The following is a 23,099-nucleotide window of genomic DNA, read 5'->3' as shown; positions in this document are numbered from 1 at the left end:
GTCTTTTTCTGATGTTGCAAAATTCTGTGCTCCCGGGTTTTCCTTGTATTCCGCCCCACCCCCCACCCCAGTTGAGCAGAACCGATCTGTAAACTCTGTGAAATTTCAGAAGAATCAAACCATTGTGACCCTGCTGGAGCTTTTGTTACGCAAATCTCATTAAGAGACTGGAACTCTCACAGGTTTTTCAAAGGGTCCCACTAAATTTTCATTACCCCGCTCCACCCAGGCCTCTGTGACCCCCATCCTCGGCTGCCTCGCTGTCTAGACCTGCCCCCCACCCCCCACCCCGCACGGAGCAGGCAGGGACTTGAGAAGTGACGGGATAGGCGTGGAAGGCCCGAGTGGGCTCCAGGCATTGTTGGAGGCCGTGGCCCACGGGGCTGAGGATGGACTGTGCTCTCCCGGCGGAGACGGGCTTGCAGTGAGCCTCCAAGAGCCCAGCTCCACCGTGCACACCCGTGGGCTCCAGGCCTCGGCGCAGGGGCCGCGGGGTGTCTGGCCTCAGCCCGGCTCGGAGAGGACCAGCTTCTTCGCTCCTCAGTCTGGTTTTGCAAACGAGAGAGCCCTGGTGTTTGTCAGAACGGTTTCTGAGTAAATCGAAGGTACTTGTCCGCTCTCGGGTGAGGGCTGGGGTGCGGATGACACCCTTTCCTCCTCTTCACAGGAGGGGACTGCCGAGCCTGCGGGTCAGCCGCTGCTGCCACTTACCCTTCTGTCTTGTGTCCGCCTGCCTGCAGGGGGTGAGAACATCAAAAGCATAAATCAGCAGTCAGGAGCGCACGTGGAGCTCCAGCGGAACCCCCCTCCCAACACTGACCCCAACCTGCGAATATTCACCATCAGGGGCATTCCTCAACAGATCGAGGTGGCCAGACATCTCATAGATGAGAAAGTTGGCGTACGTACAAGGTCCTTCCCCTACCTGGCTTAATGGTAGCTGGGTTTTCTTTTGGATGTCCAAGGTACCTGCTCTTCCCCAGAACCTTGTACTGCCTGTGCCTTTTGGTCCTCATGTCACGTGAGGGCGACCCCTGCCACGTTGCCAAGGGGGGAAGGCCCGGGCCCAGGGATGCCAGGGCCAGGCCCAGGCGCGCTGAAGGAAGCCGTGTGGCAGAACTCCCCGAGGCCCCCGCAGCGCAGCAGCTCAGGCCCAGAGCCGGGTCCCCTGCAGGCTTAGACGAGCAGCTGGGGCGGCAGCCTTCCCCCAGCACCGGCCCCGGACTCCCGCGGGCGTGGCCCCTGCGGCCAGCCCTGCAGGCGGCTTTCATTGACTCTGGCTTTAGTTTCAGGCACCTCAAAGCAGATAAAGAAAGGGAGTGTTGATGGAGGACAGATTGGCCACTGCTCACCTCAAAGGGGACGTAGAATGGCAGAAAGAGCCATGGGCCAGCCTAAATTGACGGGAGAGTCAAGCAGGTTGGTCCCCACCCCCAGGGTGACATGCTAGGGCAACCGTGGTGGTGCCCGTATCGGCCGTGTGGTGGTTTCGGTTGCTCGACGGGGCAGACGCCATTTCTGCAAGGCGAGGCCACTGTGGGGAAGCAAGGCTAGCGAGCATCGTAGGGTATCTTACGTCACCTGAGTCTGTCTCCCCGAAAGCTGTAGTCGGCCTTGGGGTGGGCCTGGGCAGCGGGCAGAGCCGCAGGCGACGGGAAGTGAGAGCCCCCTCTGTGCCCATGACAGGGGACCGGTCTCGGAGCACCCGGAGCCTTCGGACAGAGCCCCTTCAGCCAGCCACCTGCCGCCCCTCATCAAAAGTGAGTCTCTCGCGTCGGTCTCGGCAGGAAGACTTCACTCCATCTCAAGAAGTCCTCTTTCCAGCTTCTTCTAGGGAATGCCAGCCAAAAGCCTGGGTGTGGGCAGGGTTCATCCCTCTGCCTCTCTCGGCTGGCCCCTCTAGCCTGTTCATAGCCCACCGGCCAGTCCTGGGGGCAAGGGCCTTCCCAGAGGGCGGAGGGCCTTGAGGTGGGCGCGGGCGTCCCCGAGCGGCCCTCCCCACCCAGCCGTCCTCGGCCGTTGTGTTCATCTGTTCTTCACTTTTTTTTTTTAGCACATTTCCTCCAAGGAGCTCAGGCTGCTTCCCGAGCATTGCTGCTAAAGTGAACGGAAACCCCCACAGCACCCCTGTGAGGTAGGCGACTTCTCACTCCATCCGTGCGGTTCTCTCGGGATGGGACGGGCAGGACCGGGGCCGCCACGTGGCCACTGCCAGTGGGGAGTGGGGGGAGCAGTGAAGAGCCAGACCACGGATGGCATGGCGGGAGGTGGACCCAGTTGAGGAGGCGGGGATGTGGCCTGCTCCGGAACGAGTGACTCTTTTGTCCTCCATAGCGGTCCTCCGGCCTTTCTGACCCAGGGATGGGGCAGCACCTACCAGGCGTGGCAGCAGCCCACACAGCAGGTCCCAAGTAAGTGACCCGGGAGGAGGGGGGACTGCGCGTGCCCCACGGGAGGGCCGAGGGGGCTGGTGTGTCTGAAATGCTCTAGTTGCATCTCTTGACCAATAGACCCAACATGTCCCTCCCCAGAGATGCTGGGAGCCCCCCGGGGTAGGGAGAAGCCCCCTGTGGGCCTCCAGCTGAGCAAGGGTGGCGGCTGGCTCTCTCCTGGCCCACCTCTCAGACCTTTCTTTCCCGTCTCCTTTGTTCTTCTCAGAGCTAGGGGCTCCTGTCAGCTTTGTTCCCACAGATGGGTTGGACCTGGCCCAGCCCACAGCTCCTCCCCTACTTCGCTCCCAAACAGCGCCCCTCCCCGGCTCTGGCCTCCTGGTGACCGTCTCCTCCTCTTCTCTCCAGCACTCCCTTAGAAAGGATGTCCTTTCTGTCTCCTGAACTTTTCAGAAAGCACACAGCTGGAGAATTAGCTGTGCTGAGTGACGCCTCGGCAAGACGGCTGATAGTTAGAGAAGGTCCCTGTTGGCATCCAGCCCACGTGCCCTGCCCTCCGGCCCCCACATGAGCTTCAGGAGTCCCTCTGCAGTTTGATCACTGGTAGAGCCCATCTTGCACAGCCTTCAGAACCAAAACCAAAACAAAACCGAAACCTTACCTTCAGTTTTTCTGTCCCCCTGAGGCGGCAGCCTGTCTGTGTTCGGAGGGCGTCCTTCGGCGCGTCTGCCCATGAACCTCGCGGCGCCACACTGCTTTGTGGCAGCTTCGCTCACGAGGGACTGAGGCCGCCTTCTGGGCTCCTGCTGCCCCCCCCCCTTGGGCAGAGGGGGGGGCAGGGGGGAGGTCCTGCTCAAGGTCACAGCTGGACAAGCAGTGCCCTGTGGGGTCTGGAGTCCAGAGGCCGATGCTGTGTGTGCCTCACGCACCTTTCCCTCCTCTGGCCTCCAGTTTTGTGGTCTAAGAAATGAAAGGTTTAGGTTTGATTTCCAGAGTAACCCATGAGCTCTGAAATTGTATAGTTGCCTTCTTTTTCCTTTATTCCCCCCAATATTTGTTTCAATGAAATGTCTCAAACGTGCGGAATATTAGGAAGAATTTTGCCATGAACACCTGCACCCCACCTGGAGTCCGCCAGGCCAGTCTCACCACACTCACTTGCTCCCAGAGCCCGTCACGTTTCCTTCTGTTCTGATCGGAAAGGGCCCTTGGGACAAGAGGCAGCCCAGGCTGAGTTCACATTTGCCCCATTGTGCGGGACAGAGACTGTGTGAGAAAGCCCTAAACTGGGAGGAAGTAGGTAGGGGACATGTCCTCCTTCCTCAGGGGAAGTGACCCTGGGGCCACAGCTCCACAGAGGCCCAGGCCCGCTGCCCACCGCAGGCAAAGGCCTGTGGGGCGAGTGAGAGAAAACACAGTCAGTGCCTGGTTCTTGCCGCTGTTCCCCTCCTTGTCTTGTGGTGTTGAGCTGTGTTTGTCTGTAGGGGGCGGTGAGAACTGGTTTCTGTCAGTGAAATCTTGTTTGGAAGAAATGTCCTGTTTGCCCACACCCTCCACAACCGCCCCGTCCTGTTCCCTGCATCGTCCGGAGTCCCTTCCTGCCCTACTGGGAGGATGAGGACGGGGGGGGGTCTTCTCCCTGTGGGGCCCCCCACCTCACTTCCTTTCCCAGCCCCACACGCAGGCGCCCGTCACCCCATGCCCCTCCTCAGACTGCAGTAAATTAACTAGTGAGGGAGACACTCTGCCGTGACCGTGGTCACCAGCGCGTCCTGCCCGCCTGCCGCCCACTGCGGTTCTAACAGAAGACAGGGCGCTGAAGGGGGTCCTAGCAGGTGGGCACGCAAGCCAGTCCTGACCTCAGCAGAGGAAAAGGTCCCGCCTTGTCGCTCTGGTCGGGGCTTCTGACCCCTTCATGCCTGGGGCAGGCCGCTGCCGCTCCGCTCCCCAGCTCTTTGCTGCCGGCGCCACACAGAGCAGGCACCCCAGCTTGCGCATGGGGAACAAGCCTGCGCACCTCCTGTCCCCGTCTGCTCCTCCCCCAGAAAGGCATGAGGCTAAATCGGGACCAGGTGTGGGTCATGGCGCTCGGCCCCTCGGCGGTGTGTACCTCGTATTTCTGTCATCACCAGCGGTCTCCGGGCCGTTTTCCCACGTGCCTTTCCTGCACTTGTGCTGTGTCCAGAGCGGAAGCCATCAGTCCGTGCACAGAAGGGCCCGGTGACAAGTGTGGTCAGCACCACTTGGATTCTTTGTCCCGTTTGAAGGCCGATTCAGGGAGCCTCTGACGCAGTCACTCTGGCCCCGGGGCTCCCCGAGCTCTAATCTCCATCTGAAGGGTCGAGGCCTTCCGACCCGTTGCTCCTGGGGGGCAGCCGTCCTGCCCAGTCCCCTCCTCACAGGGATCTTAGTCACACCCCATCGGCCTGGGTGGGAGGCCCTGTGGGGCGTCCTTGTCTTTCCCCACAGCCAGCCTGCCGCTGCCTGCCTGGGGCTGCAGGGCCTGGAGCGGGCTGTGGCGTGGGCGAGTGAGTGCAGAGCAGGGCCCGGAGCCGGCGCGGGGGCCTGACTGCTTTCGTGTTCTCCGCACAGGCCAGCAGAGCCAGCCGCCGAGCAGCCAGCCCGACTACAGCAAGGCCTGGGAAGACTATTACAAAAAACAGAGTGAGTGAGCAGTCTTCTGAACAAGCAGGTCCCTAGGCCCAGCGCCCCCATGCCTGTCGACCTCGTCGTCAGTGGTTCCCTGTCACCTTTGTTCTCTTCAGCACTTTCCCTATGTGACTCGGTCTCAGTCCCTGCCTTTGTCTTTCTGTTGTCCCCTGTGTGTCCGTCAGAGGAGACGTGTGGAGTCGTCTGCTGCCCCCCTTCTGGACGCCAAAGGGCCTGAGGACAGCTCAGGGCCAGCTGTCCCGGAACCGCTGGGCCAGGACTCGGACCAGCAGGCGTCCTGTTCCCTGGCTGTCGTCCGGCGCCTGGCTCCTTTTGGTCCCATCTCAGGGCAGGGAAGAGGAGGAGGACTGAACTCTGGGAAGGGAGCCTAAAGTTGGAGTGGGTGCCAGGGTGCTGGTTTCTCGAGTAGGTTCGTTCTCTTCGCTGTGCCAGAAACTAAAGCTGTCTTTTTAACAAGAGAAGAAAAAGATCTAGTAACAGCAACCAAAAGAGCCCCCAAGTGAATCCTTTAAAATTAGTCCTAAATCCGCTGTACGTGTTCTGGAGTGTGGTTGGAGGTCTCACTCCCGCAACTTGACTGTGGAGGATGTTACCTGCTGGTTGGCAAAAATCAGGCCATGGATTGTCAAAGAAGTGGTTGTCCTGGTGTTTGGAATCATCACCGGGTTGATGGCCGGGGGGCCTTCGGTGGGGGTCAGGGAGGTCATCGTCACCTAGAGCCCCTGCTAAGAGGCCTGATGCCCAGTCTTCCCCACACCTCCCAAATCCAGACTCGTGGGACATGTGTGGACCTGTGTTTCCAGCCCTCCTGGGATTGGACACTCTGCACAGGGGCACCCCACGCCCAAGCCGGGGACCCGCACTCCTTTCGCTCTTCCTCCCTCCCTCCTCGTCTCCCCCCGCCCCGCCATCTGTCTGTCTGTGTCTGTTTTTCTGTGTGTGTGTGTGTCTCTCTGTCTCTCTGTCTCTGGCAGCCGATGGGGCAGGTGGACAGAGGCAGAGATGGTGACAGACGTGAGACCTGTAGGGGCGGGGTGGGGACGGGCAGCAAGCAGCTCAGAGCACTTCCTGCCGCAGGCCCCTGGGCAGCGGCCCCCGCAGGGCGTCCCCGTCCCGGTGGCTCCCCCAGCGCCAGCCTGGCCAGCGTCCAGAGGGAGACAGCGTCAGCCTTTGTTCCAGCTGCCCCGGTCTTTGGGAAGGGACCCCTCCAAGCTGACCACGTCCTTTACGTCCCCCAGGGTTGTCCCCGGCCCCGCTAACCCCTGTGCTTTCCCTCGTCACTCAGGTCACGCTGCCAGCGCCGCTCCTCAGGCCAGCTCCCCGCCGGACTACACAATGGCCTGGGCGGAATATTACAGACAGCAGGTCGCTTTCTACGGGCAGACGTTAGGGCAGGCGCAGGCCCACAGCCAGGTGTGTAGTCGAGCAGCAGCGCCGCGGGCACTTCCCAGACCAGCGCGAAGCCCCTTTCTCCCGAGTCCGTGCGCGTGCGCGCCTGGCCCCGCTCCTTCCCCGGAGAGAACAGGGTGGGGCGAGGCGCGAGGAATTGGTGGCACAGTAAGGAAGTGCCTGATCCTCCCTCACGGCCGGGCCCTGGAACTGCAGTGCCGAGTGGCACTCAGCTGCTCAGGCCTCAGTTTCCCCAGCTGTCAGTGCGAGTGCCGAGCTTTAGGAGTCGGGGCGGGCTCGGCACTACAGTAGGGACCGTGGGAATCACACCCACTGCTGTTCCTAAAGAGGGTGGTGTGGCCAGACTGTCCCCCGGCCCCCAGGCAGCGGTGAGGGGTGGCAGGAGGAGGACAAGCGCACACGCTCTGAAGGCCGGGCAGGGCAGAGCGCCAGATCGTCGTCCTGCGCGGAAACCTGGAGCGCTCGGTCCAGTCGGAAGCCAAAAACCGAGTTCTTATTAACATAGGGAAGGTGGCCAGAGGCCGCCCCAGGGCATTTTTTAGGTGCGCTTTTCAGGGGACCTGATGGCGGCCGGGTCCCCCCAGACAGCGTGCCAGCTACCACAGGCCCCGGACGCAAAGCTCGTTGGTCATCTCACTGCCAAAATGGTCCCTCTGTGCCTGGGCCCAGTGGAGGCAGGTGTCAGGGCTGGTGGGTGGCCGAGGGGAAGCATGAGCTCCCCTGCCCCGCTCCCAGCACCCCTGCTCGAAGGGCCAGCCAGGACCTCCTGTGCGGGAGAGGGTTTGTCTGCACCGGATCCCGGGACGCAGGGACACGGGCCGTGTATCCGTGCCCGTTGAGGAGCCAGAAGGGAGAGGGTGACCTGTCCCCTCCGATCCTCCGGAGCCCCAGACCGAGACGAGGACGCGAGAGCTGGCCTCACACACTAACTGCTGTCCCCTTCCTTCCGCAGGACCAGTAGGACAGCGACCTGCGGCTCTTTCCTCCCCGAAATCATTGTGAGCGAAAACCTATTTGTAACAGAGGTTTTTAGATTTGCAAACCTTTTGATGAAGAACCTTTGTTTTGTTCTGTGAAACACTATATTTAGATTAACAGGATTTTTCTAAAAATCGGGAAAATTAGTTACTAAAAATTGCTGATAATTTGTTTCATTATTTTTGTTTGTTATTTCAAATGTGTAAGCTCTGGGATTCTCCCTGGAGCGAGACCTGCAAAATTCAGGCGCCAGCGCGTGCCTCAGAGCAGTGACATTTCAACACGGTGTGTTTGTTTTGTTTTGTTCCGTTTTGTTGCGTGTCTTTTTATTTACAGTTTTTTCTGTTGCAACAGAAAGTGGCTTGGAAGTCTTAGGTGGTATGTAACAAATTCTTTTAAAAATTTTTAAACAGTATTTAAATATTCTTAAATGTGTAAATTCATTAAATGTTTTACTTCTAATTTCTTGTTATCTTGGCTGTCTGGTTATATTGCATTTTTTAAAAAACTGAACTATTATGTATTGTAATTAATTATGTGAATTCTGAATTGAGACAGATAATTGTATTGCTGTCCAACAGGGGTTGGGAGGGGGCATTTTATAGGGTTTGTATAATTTCTAGAGTGCTAAAGGGGTAATATAAAAACGTGTCCGTGTGTTTAGCATACATTTTTTAGTGTCTCCATTACCAGTTGCAGTTGTGTATCTAAGACCTCCAAGCTTGTTTTAAAAACAAAACAAAAAACCTTTCTCTCTTCTCTCAGAAATATAAATACTGTTATTTTTAATATTAAGAAGAAATTCAATATAACTTTTAACAAACACTGTGGAACGTTAAACCGCGTGAAAATGGAGTAACTGTTGTTTAATTCCAAGATGTTTCTTCCTTTTTTCTTTTAAATATTTTCTTAATATTTGTCAAATTAACTAGGTGAATAAATAAATCTAGTATTAACCACCATATGAATTAAATAATTTTGATTTAATAAAAGGGATAATATGATTTCCAGTGTTTACTGTAGTGCGTCTTGTACAGATAACATGTATTTTTAAAGGAAAGAAAAACGGAGTCGAAGCTATTTTTTCTTGCATTTTTAATTGACCCGAGGGACATTCCGTTTGAAATGTACCGAAGTTACAGTTTCTGGGTTTTTCTCCTTATTTTCCTTATAATGCTTGAAATGTCTAACTATTAAAAAAAGGCAATTGGAAAATGTTATGCATGTTGTTTTAAAAAAAAAAGTGTTCTTTTTATTTGACTGACAATTCATTTTACACTCTATATAATAAAATCTCCACAAGCCGTCTTGTGGGCCAAGTATTTTTAGTCTGTTTGCTTTCCTTTCTGCCGTCCCTCCCTCTGCCCCCTGCCCCCAGAATAAAATCGAGCGAAGACTCTTGCCGTTCGCAGCCTTGCACTACACCAGCCCGACTTGGTGCACGACCTAGATTTCTAGCTACTTCGTTAAGCTAATTTTATTTTAATGGCTTCGTATAATTTGACAGTCCGACTCGAGAGCCTTGATTGCCGTCAGCCCCTCTTACCTGTCACATCTAAGTAGCTCTTGACGTGGGTGTGACACCAAGAAGTCAATAACGAGTCTTCCTAGCGCAGAGGCGCTGTCAGGGGAAGGAGAGCTGGAAGATTCATTTACGGGAGGTGGTGACCAGCTCTGCGGCAGCCGGATCAGCACGCTTCCCCTAACTGAGTCAGCACGCCCCTCCCTCCGCCCGCTTCCCCACTCCCTCTCCCTGGCACGCGGTCGCCCCAGAAGGTAGGGCCGGTCTTGGCGCCCTGGGCTGCTGCGGCGTCCTTCCACGGTCTTCTTCTCTGGCTGCGGCTGCCTGGGCCGCTCCCTCCTCGGCCCCAGGCCCCAGCAGTCAGCCTGCAGCCGCGTGGTGTGCGGCGGGCTGGGCAGCATTTACTCCCGGCCCCCGGCCCCGCTGTGGGGCACCGGGTTGCTGGGAGGGCTGGAAAGCGCCAGCAAATGTGCTCATTTGCTTTTGGTGTTTCCATTAAGGGAACAAAAGGAGTGTCCTCCTTACCCAGAGGTTTAAATCAGAGGGTCCTGCGGATTCAGGACACCGCGGGGCAGTGTAGGCCCTCCCCTAGAGGGTATCAAAGAAGAGAGGAAGAGCCTTCGACTCCTCTTTTTCCCTCCTTGCTTTCTGGTCCGTTGAAGCAACTGGCTCTGAACACAGCTCCCGACTTTCATGTTTGCAACACCCTGCCTTTGCTGCTAGCTTTACGTGTGACTCATCTCCTCATTGAGACGCCCGGTGCTGTGAGGATCCTGCGTAGAGCCCTCCTTGTGGCTCACGTGTGTGTGCGTGCGCTTGTGTGTGTGTGTGTGTTTCCAGTTCAGGTCCCATTTCTTTTCTCTACCCCAAGCTCTAAGAGGAGGGGAAAAAAAGCATCTGTGGCTCCTTGAGGCCGAAAAGGGGTGTGGAGAGCAGCCCATCTGCAGCCATTCTGAGGCCTGTTGAGAGCCGGAAGACAAAAGGGGGCTGTGGCATCTTTAACTACACCTCTAGAGAATCGAGTTTGACGTTGAGAAATTGAATAGTAAAAGCCACTTGGAGAGGAGGGGCTGAGCAGGAGGGCATAAACGCTGATGATGGTAATGGGAGTTGGGGAGAGGGCATTACAGAGAAGACTTCCTTCTAATTCATCTTCCAAGCTCCGTGCCAAAACAGCATTTGGCATGGTTCACAGGGAGCGATTGTGTGATAATGAACCCTAAGGTGTCCCTTAATTGAAGACTGAGCATTGCGGTTTGTGCCAAGAGTCATAAATGGTGCAGGCTTGCGGGAGGATGCATTTTCTTAAATGTATCGGTAAGTACAGATTAGCACTTGTCCCCAGTGAAATGCCCATACTATAAATTATGGAAATCTCTCTCTCTCTCTGATGCAACCTTTTATTGAGGCGGGGGAAGGCGGGGTACAGTACAGCAGGAGGCAGGGGGGAAAGTTTGCAAGCATATGAAATTTGGCCTCTCATTAACATGGCGCCCACATAAGATGGTTTCCATCAGCAGTCTGGTGTCCTGGAAGCCTAAAGTGCTTGAAATGCACCAGGTTCAGCGAGTGTGTTCCATTAAGAAAAGCTGCGTGGTCATCACTGAAAGGACAAGTCTGTGTTCGGGGAGGTGGGGCGGCGCGGGGGCCCCGTCTGTCCTCCGCGCTCGGCCGCGCGCCCCCGCCCACCACCACGCACGCGCACTCCGTCTCTGCCCCCCGCCCCGCTTCCGCGTTCCGGGTTCGAGGATGCGGCTGGGCTGTTCCCGCCCGACCCGAGAGTTTGGGCGTGGGGGTGGGGAGCGCTCCCGCCCGCGTGCCCCACCAACGTCCATGCCCTCCCGTCAGGTAGGGGTGCTGTCTCTTCCGCGTCCCCTCTAAGGGGTGGCCACCCGTGATGTCCTACAGCGCCCCCAGTAGGCGTGGCTGGGGCACAGACGGCCGGAGGCGGGAGCGGTCCGAGAGGGCGTTTGGACACCTCGGAGCCCGGCTCCGAGCCGGCTGCGGTGGCTCGGTTTCCCAAGGCCCCCTTCTGGCCCGCTGGGGTTTCCTCAGACAGGCTGATGCAAATGGTCCTGACAGACTCTTAGAGATTAATGGCCAGAAAGTGGCCTGACACTCAGTTCCGAAGGGGGTGCTGGCCCGGGGGCCGTGCCTTGCCCGCGTGGGGTGGAAGGGGAAGTAACGACAGCCCTCATCAGTGAACCGCTGAAACAGTGGGGAGCCTTGCTGGCCTCTGTCCTGAGGGCCTTCTGGTAGCACCCAGCGGGGGGCTTCTGGTCCTTGGCGGGCATCTCCCCCTTGCCGAGGGTCTGCACACCCTGGACGGTCCGCAGGACTGTTCCGCTTTCACAGACGAGGGCGCACAGTCAGAAGCCAAGCGACCTGCTCTTGTTCACACGAGTGTAGCGGCAGGTTCTGTGCCAAGTTCTGTGCTGGGCTTGGGAGCATAATGGCTGCTCCAGGGAGCTCCATCCAGGTCACGTTGGGGGACACGGCTGTCACCCCCAAGTGAGGCGGTCCATAGGGCGGGGGAGACCACCCTAAAAGTGAGTGTTGAGCGCCAACCCTGGGCTGGGCCCTCCAAGCGCGTCACAGGCAATCACGGTCTTTGGTTCCGTATTTACAAATTCACCTACTCGCTAAAATTTATTTACAATCTTAAAATGCATACCCCCTGCGCTCCCGCAGTCATTCTCAGCAAAGACTCTGAGTTGCCCGATGCGGACGTTTCTAGCCAGGAAAACAAGGACAACCCCCGCCGCCTGCGTGTCGCGGCTCTCGGGCCGTAAGCAGGCGTCCGTCTTGCAGTCTATCCAGTGCCACGGTTTTGCAAAGTCTGTGCTTTTCTCTCTGTGATTTTGATGCTGAAAATGGCACCCAAGCGTAGGGCTGGGAGTCTGGTACTCGCACGTCCCACGGCGGTCGGCTCTGAGTTTGATCTTCAGGAATCGACAATATATATTAAGTAAGGTGCCTTGAAACAGAAACACTCCTAAAACACGTTTATGCACTGATTGATGAAAGGTTGAGACCAGAGGCTGGCAGGACCCTAACCCTGCATTTCCCCACCCCCCTGGGAGCGATGGTCCTGTATTCGCCAATCCAGATTCTCGGAGATTTTGTAGAATGTGACTACGGCAGACGAGGAGAATCAACTATCTCTTAGTTTCCGCCGAGGGCCCCGCTACTCCTGGGGCTCATGTTAGAGATGAGCAAACAGGTTTGAAGGGGTTCTTGCCAGAATCATACCATGGACACGAGGTGGCAGAGCCCGGGCTCAGACCTCAGTCTGACTGCGAAACCTGCCCACGTGGCCCCTTTCGTGGACAGAAATGGCACGTGTGCGAAGTCCACCTAACATGGTTCTAGAGGGACCTAGTGCGTTCAGCCCACCTGGGGCAGCAGAGTATAGGGGATAAATGTGTGGACACTCAAGCTTGGGGTTTTTGTTTGTTTCGTTTTGTTTTGACTTTATTTATTTGAGAGAGAGAGAGAGAGACAGCATGCTGCAAACAGGGGGAGGAGCAGAGGGAGAGGGAGAGACTCTCAAGCAGGCTCCACGCTCAGCGTGGAGCCCCATATGGGGCTCCATTTCACGACCCTGAGATCAAGACCTGAGCCGAAATCAAGAGTCGGATGCTTAACCAACTGAGCCACCCAGGCGCCCCTCAAGCTTGGGTTTGAGCAGTGTCCCCACTACTCAAAACCTATGACCAATGGCAAATTATTTAACATTCTATGCCTCAGTTTCTTCATCTGCGGTATGGGGATAAGAACTGTCTACCTGGTCATGGGCTGAGCTAAGATTCAATGACAAATACGTAAAGCACTTGACACCTGCCTCATAATGAGCACACAAATCATGGCATTTCCTAGTAATAATTGAGCCCAGGGCTTCTGCCTGCTCCCGTGGCTTTTTCTATCCCACGAGGAATGCAAGGGGCTGAGTGTGTAATCTGAAAAATGTATCAGCCTCACCACTGACCCTCTAGCTTCTTCTGGGCTCTCCTGGTCTCCCCAGGATTCTGTGACCCCAGGTCTAGCTCGCTGGTCCCCTGAAGCCACGGCAGCTAGGCCATTAGGAAAGAACGGCCCCCAAGGGCAGGTGGGGTGACTCCGGGAGAAGCCAGGACGCCCCCAACACACACACACGCACATTGCTCTGAGCCACAGCTGTGCGGGAGAAGACTTTGGCCAGCGCTTGAGTGGATCAAGGCTGCCCAATTCTCGCCTGCAAGATGATGTTTAAGGCAATCCTATTTCAAGCACACTGAAAAGGATTCTGATCCCTTGTGTCTCCCCCTCTCGCAGCAGACTCTCTAATCTGGACTTCCCAGGAAGCCTCGACCCCTGCGCAGGGACCTGGGCCCCCAACTGTCCCAGCTGCACTTGCTCAGAGTCCACACGACACTCCAGAAATCCATGTACTTTCAATTCTCTGGGGTGTAGTCGGGTGCTCTTAGCTGTGTTTAAGAGAAGGATGACAATAAAGATCGGGTGGTGACTGGCCTGGGATTAATGGTTTCATTCTAGGGATTGATAACATTCCACTAGGTCAACCCCTTCTGAGTGTCTATATCAACAAGTTCTTCCCCAAGTCTGCCTTTTCTTCAGTCAAGAGGAGCAAACAGCCAGATGGAGAGTCCAGAGGCCTGGCTTTTTCCTCTACTTGGATGGCTGACTTCCTCTGTCACTGGAGCAGGTCACATCCCTCAGTGTCCCTTCCATTGGAATTAGACCACACCAGTGGTTTCCAAATTGTGTGAGCCTGGGGTCAAGGGTTCCACTGTTGATGGATTCAAATTCCAATAAAATATATTAAATGTATTTAAAATTTTTTGACTATAATTTTTTAAACACACCGTGCATTCGAATATGTTACAACTGCATTCCCATTTTTTTTCAATCTGTGTGTCTGTCTTCATGCCAGTACAACGCTATCTTAGTTACTGTGCCTTTCAGTGAGTCCTTCAGCTCTGTTCTTCAAGCTTGCGTTAGCTGTCCTCAGCCCTTTGCATTCCCATGTAAATTTTATTTATTTTTTTAAAGATTTTATTTATTCATTTTGACAGAAAGAGAGCACAAGCAGGGGGAGAGGCAGAGGGAGAGGGAGAAGCAGGCTCCCCACTAAGCAGAGAGCCCAATGCAGGGCTCCATCCCAGGACCCCGGGATCATGACCTGAGCTGAAGGCAGACGCTTAACGGACTGAGCCACCGAGGCGCCCCTCTATGTAAATTGTAGGATCCATTTATCCTTCCCCTATGCCCCACAAACAATGTGTTCAAAGCTGCCAGGATTTTGATTGGAAGTGCCCTGAATCTATGCATCAATCTGGGAAGTACCAAAACCCAGCAATAGTCAGCCTTCCACTTCATGAACATGGTATATCCCTTCTTTTGTTTTAATTCTTTGATTTTTCTCTAGAATTGTAGGAGCTTTCAGTGGAGGGGTCTTGTACACCTTTCCTTCCCTTTATTCCTGGGTTTTTGATGTTTTGCTGTTATTGAAAATGTACTTTTTAAATTTCATTTTTCATTTTTTTGTCACTGGTTTTAGAAATATAATTTTTAAATATATTAACCTGGATTCCAATGACTTTACTTGAATTCCTTATCAATTCTAACAGCTTGTAGATTCATTTGGATTTTCTGTTCCAAATCATGTCATTTATGAATAACAATGGTGTTATTTTTTCCTTTCCAATCCTTATGCCATTTTTTTTTTTTTAAGATTTTATTTATTTATTTGACAGAGACACAGCGAGAGAGGGAACACAAGCAGGGGAAGTGGGAGAGGGAGAAGCAGGCTCCCCGCAGAGCAGGGAGCCCAATGCGGGGCCCGATCCCAGGATCCTGGGATCATGACCTGAGCTGAAGGCAGTCGCTTAACCAACTGAGCCACCCAGGCGCCCCCCTTTTTTTTTTTAATTGATTGCTTTACGGCCCTGTCCAAGGCCTCCGGTGCATTGTTTTCTGAAAGTAGTGACAGTGAGCATCCTCGCTGGTCTCATCCATAGTCTCAGAGGGAACACTTTTAATAATTCACCACTAATTATGTTTGTGGCGCATTTGTTATATATACTTTTTATCAGATAAGGAAGTTCCCTTCTGTTTCTCATTAGCCAAAAGTTTTATCATGACTGGGTGCTGAATTTTTCAAATGCTTTTTCTGCACCTCTAGAAATCATCATATGATTGATCTCCTTTTTAATTTTAACATAGTGAGTTAATTTGATTGTCAAATTTTAAACCAGCCTTGCATTCCTAGAATAAACCTCACTTGGTCATAATATATTATCAATTCTTCTTATATATCGTTTGATTGAATTGCTCATAGTTTTGTTTAGAATTTTTGCATGTATATTCATGAGAACAGTCTATCATTTTTAAAAAATCATAATTTTTTAAATTTTAAAAACACCTGAAACATGTTGACTTGTGCTATTAGCTTATACTCAGTTCCATCTGGGTATGCCATTATTGGTCATATTCCTGATGAAGAATGTTCTAACTCTGGATGGGTCTTTGGGTTCAGGTCTCCAGCAAAATTGTGCCAAAAGGCTCATTACTGAGTTCCAAGCTCAGTCAGATGCCAGGCAAGGCTCCAGCAAGCAGATCATCTCACTGTGGCCAGTGGTCATTGGGCAGTAATACTCCTGGAACACCTCGCTGTGCTCCACCCTGGGGGAATTAAGGCAAAGCTGCTTCTCCCCTCATGGAGCTTGCCATCCAGGGGAGGGCTTGTTTATGCCTGTGGTTACTCAACAACTCAACCTGGAAACAAAGTTCATCCTCCGCCTTGTCTTTGAATCTTCGGAATCAGTTTTAGGAAAGAGTATCAGGTCGCCTGGGTGGCTCAGGTCATGATCCCAGCGTCCTGGGATCGAGCCCCGCATCGGGCTCCCTGCTCTGTGGGAAGCCTGCTTCTCCCTCTCCCGCTCCCCCTGCTTGTGTTCCCTCTCTCGCTGTGTCTCTCTCTGTCAAATAAATAAATAAAATCTTAAAAAAAGAAAAAAGGGAAGAATATCTAAGATGACAAGGTAAGCCGTTCAAATAACTGTAGTCGTTAACAACCACTTATTTGTCTGAATCAGAATCACACTCATACTGTGCAACCAGTCCACAAATAACACGGACATTGAGACTCAGGTGAAACCATCATCCCCTAACTCCTTTTGAATCCCTCATCAGCCTCCCTGCTGCCGTTGATTGACCACCTAGCAAGTACAGACTGTAAAGGTGAACTTATCAATCTGTTACTACCTAAATGCCACCTGTACCTGTTTCCTTTGGTTTTCGTCAGTTTGCGTATGTTACTCTGGAGTGTGGTATTTTCTGTGTATTGGGTTTTTGTTATTGGTTTTGTTTCTTTTTGTTTGCGTTATTTGGGGTGCTTTTTTTTTAAGATTTTTATTTACTTATTTGACAGAGAGAGAGAGAGGCAGTGAGAGAGGGAACACAAGCAGGGGGAGTGGGAGAGGGAGAAGCAGGGAGCCCGATGCGGGGCTCGATCCCAGGACCCTGGGATCATGACCCGAGCCCAAAGCAGACGCTTAACGACTGAGCCACCCAGGCGCCCCTTTTTGGATGCTTTTAAAAAATATTTTATTTATTTATTTGACAGAGAGAGGAGAGAGAGAGAGCACGGGCGGAGGCGAGGGGCAGAGGGAGAGGGAGAAGCAGACTCCCCACGGAGCAGGGAGCCCGATGCGGGGCTCGATCCCAGGATCCCGGGGATCATGACCTGAGCCGAAGGCAGACACTTAACTGATGGAGTCACCCAGGCACCCCCAGTTGTCCACTTTTTCTGTTAGAGCCCTCAACATATTAATCATAGTTATTTTAAATTCCTTGTCTGATCATTCTGGTATTGGCGTCATATTTGAGTCTGGTTCTGATCATCGTTTTGTCTCTCCAGATTTTGTTGTTTCTTGCCTTTTGGTATGCCTTGTAATTTTTTGTTGAAAGCCGAACGTGCTGTATCAGAAAATAGGAACTGGGGTAAATAAATAGGCTCTTAGTGTGAGAGGCGATGTGAGTCCCCCCAGGAGTGAGGCTGTGTGATGTTTGCTGTAGTTGTGAGCGGGCATGACTTCAAATTTTCTTGTCTTTTCTCACCTCCTCTCTGGACTTGGGGCTTCCCTGTGTACACCTCCGCAGACAGAATCTTGCAACCCTTTCAGCTGGGATCCACCACCATATTCTGGAGCCCTGCTGGCGTGGCGGGGAGGGGCTGGAAATGGGGAGCATGCTATAGTCGCTCAATTGTAGGTCAGTCTCTTAGTGGGTCTGGCTCTTAGGGCTGTTTCTCCAGCCGAAGAGCTTGTCCCCCAGTTGCCCATTACAGCCTTCTCTGGCTGCAGCAATTTCAAGCAAATTCTTGGAAGCCCTATATCCTGCTGACTTTGTTCATTTGTTTTTCCCTTAGGTGAGACAGGAAGTCTGGAAGGGGCTGGAGGGAGAGGAGAGTTCCCTTCCCCAATCTGGGATAAAGCTCTGGGTGAATTTCACCAGGCTGTCTCTCCCCATGCGTGCCAGGCACACTAGCCAGTCTTCTCAGATCTTCTCCTGGAGAACCCAGTGGGGTTCCTGGAAGTAAAAAGCCATGAAAGTGTGCCTCTCCCCAAGACTGGAGACTCCAGGAGTTTCTCACTGTGATACTATTCCACACGCAGTCTCCAGCAATTTGTCAAAATTGCCATGAAGTGTTCCTACAGGTTTGTGGCCTCAGCGATCCCGCTCCAGGTACACAGGTCCTCCCTGGGGTCCTCCAGATCCTCCTGTCTCCCCAGACTGCAAGATGATGGTGTGCCTTACAACCTCAGTTCTCTGATGGGTCCTAGGAAAATTGCTGATTTTCAGAGCGTCCAGCTTTTTCTTGTTGTAAGGACCAGAGTGATGATTTCCAAGTTCTCAACATGTTGGGGCTGGAACTGGAAGTCCTATATCTGTTTTCTAAATTAGATTTCTTCAGGGGTGCCTGGGTGGCTCAGTCAGTTAAACGTCCGCCTTCAGCTCAGGTCATGATCCCTGGGTCCTGGGATGGAGCCCCGCATCGGGCTCCCTGCTCCGCAGGAAGCCTGCTTCTCCCTCTCCCTGCTGCTCCCCCTGCTTGTGTTCTCTCTCTCTCTGTCAAATAAATAAATAAACAAATAAATAAATTAGATTTCTTCATAAGAGTTCATCTGGAGAAAGCATTTCACTACTCGACACACATTTGAAGATCTGCAGCCCCTCATCTGCGTGTGTAAGAGTGAGTCTCGCACTTCATGGCGGGAGGCATGGAGCGGGCACAGAAGTGGGAGCAAGAGGACATTCCGACCAGCTGGAGAGCAAGGATTTGAGCCTTGAATTCCACCATCCAGGCCAACATCTTGCAGTGTGGCCTGGGATCTGTGGAGGTGCCCGCTCACTCAGGAAAACATCAGCATCTCGAGGATAGAGACCAGATGGGTCCTCTTTGGCCTCTCAGTGCTCAGACAGGGCTCAGACAGGGCTAGCTCAGTGCGAGTTCTCAGTAGATGCTTGTTGAACTAATTCACCTTTAACTAAAGTCTCCAGGGACCAGCGGCTGCCAGGGCTGGGCTGATGTTTCAAGGTACAACCCGCCTTGTTCAACGCCCCGAACTCCAGGTCCAGCCTGGCACATTGTCAGTGTGTGTTAAACATTTGCATAATTATCTGCATAATTAAAATAGATACATGATGATCTGAGAGTCTGGAGTGTTCAGAAGCCTCCAGAATAAATAGTTTGTGACTTACTAGACATTGGAAACAGTAAATTTCCCCTTCATTGTAACTACAACTTACTTAACTGGTCTCCAAATAAGTTTATCCTCCCTAATTTGCCCAAAGTCAGACTCTGGACAGAGAAGAAGGGAGAGGCGGGAGTGGGTAAAGGTGGGAATAGAAGAGGTGGCAGGTGTAGAGGTAGGAGTAGATAAATGCATCTGGTTTCATTTTTCAATGTCCCACTGGCCATATTTGGTACCCACCTAGTACTTTTCATATTTCCTAAGTTTTCAAGCATGGCCCTACGTGACTTTTTAAATGTAATGAAGTTGCTAATATTTTCCGTATATGAAGCACATCTCCTATCCTATGAGCTTTTCATCGACTATGTATTTTCTTCCACAGGGCAGCCCTCCCAGTCTATCCCCATTTTGCAGATGAAGAAACTGAGGTTCTAGGAGGAGAAATGGGTGCCTTGGCTCCTGGGCAGTACCTACCAGAGCCAGGGTTGGACTCACACCCTCAGGTCTCAAGGGTCTGGAGCATCTCCTAATGGGCCCAGAGGATCCACATCAGGTTGAGCGTCTTTGGAGAGGGAGCAGCAATAGGAATGACAACCACAGGCACCTCTTAAGTGTGAGCTCACTTATAGGGCACATCAGGCTTTGTGAGACAAGCCAGGGTTATTGTTCCATTTTACAAATGAGATCTACTTGCACAGAGGTGTCAGAGGTACCAGATGGGCCCAAAACAGGCTGTCACCACCTCTAACCAGGGTGCACCCCACCACCACCAACCCTAGACGCTGGTCTGAGAAAGCAAGGACAGGGTCTGCCTTGGTCACCTGGATGCCCCAGGGCCTCAAATAAATTGCCGGACAAAGGAATGACCGGAGCCTTTGGGATCTCCATGAGGCCAGATATGGTGTGGATGGCAGCCGGTAGGGCATGAGGGGCAGCACTCTCTGCCCCAGCCCTCTCTGCTCTGGGGGCATCCCATGCGGAGGGCTAGCAGGTGCAAGGACTGGGAGGCAGGCAGCAGAGGAGTGGAGGAAGGCCAGCGGGCTGGGTGCTGTGTGGGCAGGGCTGCTGGAGAAGGAAGGGGGTGTGAGGGGTCTGGGCATTCCTTCTGGCTGTCCCAGGACTCCCAGGGGCAGGAAACTGGGGAGAGTTGAGGGGCTATGGCAGAGGGCCTGGAGACAGACAGGCAATGAGGGGCATGCCTTTCTCCCACCTTCCCCAGCCAGCCTCCTTCTCTCTTCATCCTGCCTGTCTGCTTCCCCCAGACACCACCCCCGCCCCCAGTCTCTGTCCCAAGAGCCCCTGTCCTCCCTCTTCCCTCTTCCAGACCACCTCTCTAGCTCTCAAAAGTCTCCCAAAAGCCTCATGCATTTTTAGAATTCCTGCTGCTCTGCCTCCTCTCATCTCTACATATCCCTGTGTTCTCCACATACCAGATTTTAACTTTCATCTGGATCCTTCCATCTCAGCCTCTCCTTGCCTCAGTCTCCCTCCATCTCGGCCCCTCACTGCTCCCATAAGCCTGTGTCCGTCTCCCGCGGCCCCGCCTCTCCTGGATTTCTAGCTTCTCACCCCGACTGTCCCTCCCCTCGGTCCCGCTACACCGATCGCTTATCACTCGGACCTGGGCGCTGGCACCCGCGGGGCTGGGGGCCCGGGCATGGGCGTTGGGTGGCGCCCGGGAGTTGCCGGAAAGGGGGGCGGTCCCCGCCGTCTGCGCCCAGCGAGACTCGCGTGCCAGTCACCTGGGCCCAGGGGCGCGCCTTTGTCTCTCAGGGGCCGGGGAGGCTAATTAGATTGGGGGCGGGGGGGCGCCGTCCTTCAAGGCGCTGTGACCGCCACTCCGCGTGGCAGCCCCGGGCAGGCCCAGCCCGAGTCACGTCTAATGAAATTGTCGTCTCTGCGGCCCGCGCAGCCACCCCACCTCGCAGCCCGTCGGGCCTTAGTAGGTGCCGGCGGGGGCGCCCTGGAGCCCTGAACCGTCCCGCGGGAACGGGGCCGGGGGACACGCGGGCCCCACGAGAGGAAGCAATTTCCCTGGGCCACCGCGGGACTGGGACTCGAAAGACTGAGACTCTGCACGGGAGAGAAATGGGAGGAGGAAGCCGAGGGGGTGTGAGATCGCCGGCGAGGGGGCCGGAGCGCCGGCGAAAGAGGAGAGCGCGCGCGGGGGGAGGCGAGCGACGCGGGCGGGGGAGCGCGGGGCGGCGGCGGCAAGCGGAGGAGGGGGGCGGCGGGAGGGGCCGGGCGCGGGGAGGCAGGAGGAGCCCGGGGGGAGCGGGCGAGCCGCCGCGGGAGGCCACTGGTCGCTGCGGACCACGCGGGGGCCCCGCTGCCGCCGCGGGGAGGGGGCTCGGGGGCCGGGGGGGCCGGGTAGGGCGTCGGGGCGCGGCGCGACCGCATTCTTCGCCTTTTCTTCCTCGGGCTCATTCCGGCCGATCGATACCTGCGCGGGACCTGCCCCCGCCGCTAATATCTTTTTAATGAGTTCGCGGGGCTTAGAGCGAGCGCGATCTGCCCTCCGGGGTGGATTTTCCCCCGGCAGATGTTTCGAGAGGAGGAGGCGCGCGGGGGCCCCCGGGAGGGGAGACAAATCTCTCCCTCCGAGGGGCGAGGGCCGAAGACTTTCTTCTAAAGTTCAAAAGAAAGACGGGCTTTCACTCGGCCCCCAAAAATGTATTTCCCGGCGGACAATGGGCTCCTTTCTGCGCCTCGGAGGGCCCGCGGGGCGGGAGGGGCGGGGACCCGGGCGCTGGGCCCCGCCTGGCCGGCCCGCGCCCCCCTCCACCCGAGTCGGGGCAGCTGAGTGAGGGCGCGGGAGCCGGGAGCCCGGCTTCCCCCCGGCACGCCCGGCTGAAGCGCTCAGTCTGGACCGGGGCGCCCCCAAGCTGAGCCCCGGCGCAGAGGCAGGAACGAAAGTGCTCTGCGGGCCTGGCCGCGGGGCCTGGGGAGCCCCAGGCCGCCCCCCACCCCAAGTCCCGGCGCTCGGGGCTGCTGCCGCCGGGCCCGGAGGGGCGCGCGCCGGTGCCTCGAGAGGAGCTTGCGCCGTGGCCCCCGTTCTCTCCGCGCTCCGCTCTGTGCGGGGCAACAGGTAGAAATCAGCCGGTGTCGGGCGGCCGCGGGACCCTGAGTCCCTCTTCCCCTGCCTGGGCCGGCCACCCCTCCCGGGGCTCCCCGGCGCTGCCCCCCCCCCCGCAGTGTCCCTCAGTCCGTGGGTCCGTTGGCCTGCCGCCGACTCCCTCTCTCCACTCCCGTGGGCTCGGGAGAAGGGGCAGCCCGGGCCACGCGGATGACCTCCGAAGAGCCGCGGCCGATTGATTCGTTCCGCCCGGAGCCCGGGCCGCGTGAATGGGGGCCGGGGCGGCGGCGGCGGCGGCGGCGGCGGGGATAAAGATGTTCTCCCCGCAAGGGGGAGGGGGCGCGGGGCGGGAAGCGGGGCCATTCACTCCTGGCCCGGCCCCTCGGGAAGCCGCGCCGCAGAAAGAGGGCCGGGGCCTATTCAAGCCCTACGAGCCGCCCACAATGGGCCGATATACTGGGGGCCTCTCTATTAACGCCCATGAATATTAAAGAGATCGCGGAACGGCGGCTCGCAGGCGCGACGAGGGCGGCGCCTGCGAGCTCGGGCCGGGCCGGGGCAGGGCAGGGTAGGGGGCTGCGGCGCGGACACACTCCTCGCCTGGGCCCCGCGGAAACCGACACGGGTCAGCCGCGCAGAAACTCCGGGACGTGCAGTATCTTCCTTCGCAATCTCCGCGCACGGGCCTTGCTCCCCATTTCCAATGGGCCCTGAGACTGGGGCGCTCCCTACAGGTCCCCTTCCCTGGGGCGCGGTCCAGGTGGGTCTGAGGCTAGACCAGAAGCACAAAATTTGAGCGCTCAGCGGAGACGCGCCGGGCCGGCGGGCGCAGGAGCTAGAAGGCTGTGCCGAGTTCCGCTTCCCTCCGGCGCCCCGCACCGCTGCCTGGGTGTTCGCGTCCGGGGGGAAAGGAATAGGGCTCCCTGGCCGCGGCCGGAACCCTCGGTCCTTTCACATTCTGACCCCGAGCTGGGGCCCGGGTCCCAAATGCTGTGCCCGTGGTTGGAGGTACGCACAGACCTGAGGGCTTTTCTCTGGGGTGTGGCCCGGGAATTGGCAAAATCCTCCGGGCTTTCAGAGGAAAGTGACCTGACCCAGAATGGGACAAGGTGGGAAGAAACTTCAGTTCACAAAGTCCAACCTAAACCGTTGCGCAGACAGGGACACTGAGGCCCAGAGAGAAGGGCGGCCCCAAGGACGCACAGCAGTCCTCCTCCTCCTCCTCCTTTGATCTCCCCGAGACGCTGAGGTTGGCTGCCAAGCTTGAGAACTGAGCTCGAAGCTCTGGGCGGTGC

General features: G+C 55.7%; 1 protein-coding gene across 2 annotated transcripts in view; it reads left to right on the top strand.

Annotated features, from left to right (window-relative positions):
• FUBP3 (far upstream element binding protein 3) overlaps window positions 1-8,770 on the top strand; it is a 50,982-nt gene extending 42,212 nt beyond the window's left edge. For both annotated transcript variants that reach the window (XM_035015612.1, XM_035015611.1), the window contains 7 exons: window positions 741-901; window positions 1,687-1,760; window positions 2,054-2,134; window positions 2,335-2,411; window positions 4,983-5,054; window positions 6,346-6,473; window positions 7,423-8,770. In XM_035015612.1, coding sequence (XP_034871503.1) covers window positions 741-901; window positions 1,687-1,760; window positions 2,054-2,134; window positions 2,335-2,411; window positions 4,983-5,054; window positions 6,346-6,473; window positions 7,423-7,431 — 602 coding nt within the window. In that variant the 3' untranslated portion in view covers window positions 7,432-8,770. The remainder of the gene's footprint in view (window positions 1-740; window positions 902-1,686; window positions 1,761-2,053; window positions 2,135-2,334; window positions 2,412-4,982; window positions 5,055-6,345; window positions 6,474-7,422) is intronic.
• The last annotated feature ends 14,329 nt before the right edge of the window (window positions 8,771-23,099 follow it).

Source organism: Mirounga leonina, unplaced genomic scaffold, assembly GCF_011800145.1.
Source record: "Mirounga leonina isolate KUSES-001 unplaced genomic scaffold, KU_Mleo_1.0 Mir_170, whole genome shotgun sequence".
Taxonomy (NCBI): domain Eukaryota; kingdom Metazoa; phylum Chordata; class Mammalia; order Carnivora; family Phocidae; genus Mirounga; species Mirounga leonina.
The sequence above is the reverse complement of the archived record's forward strand: the minus strand, read 5'-3'. Positions and strand labels throughout refer to the sequence as shown.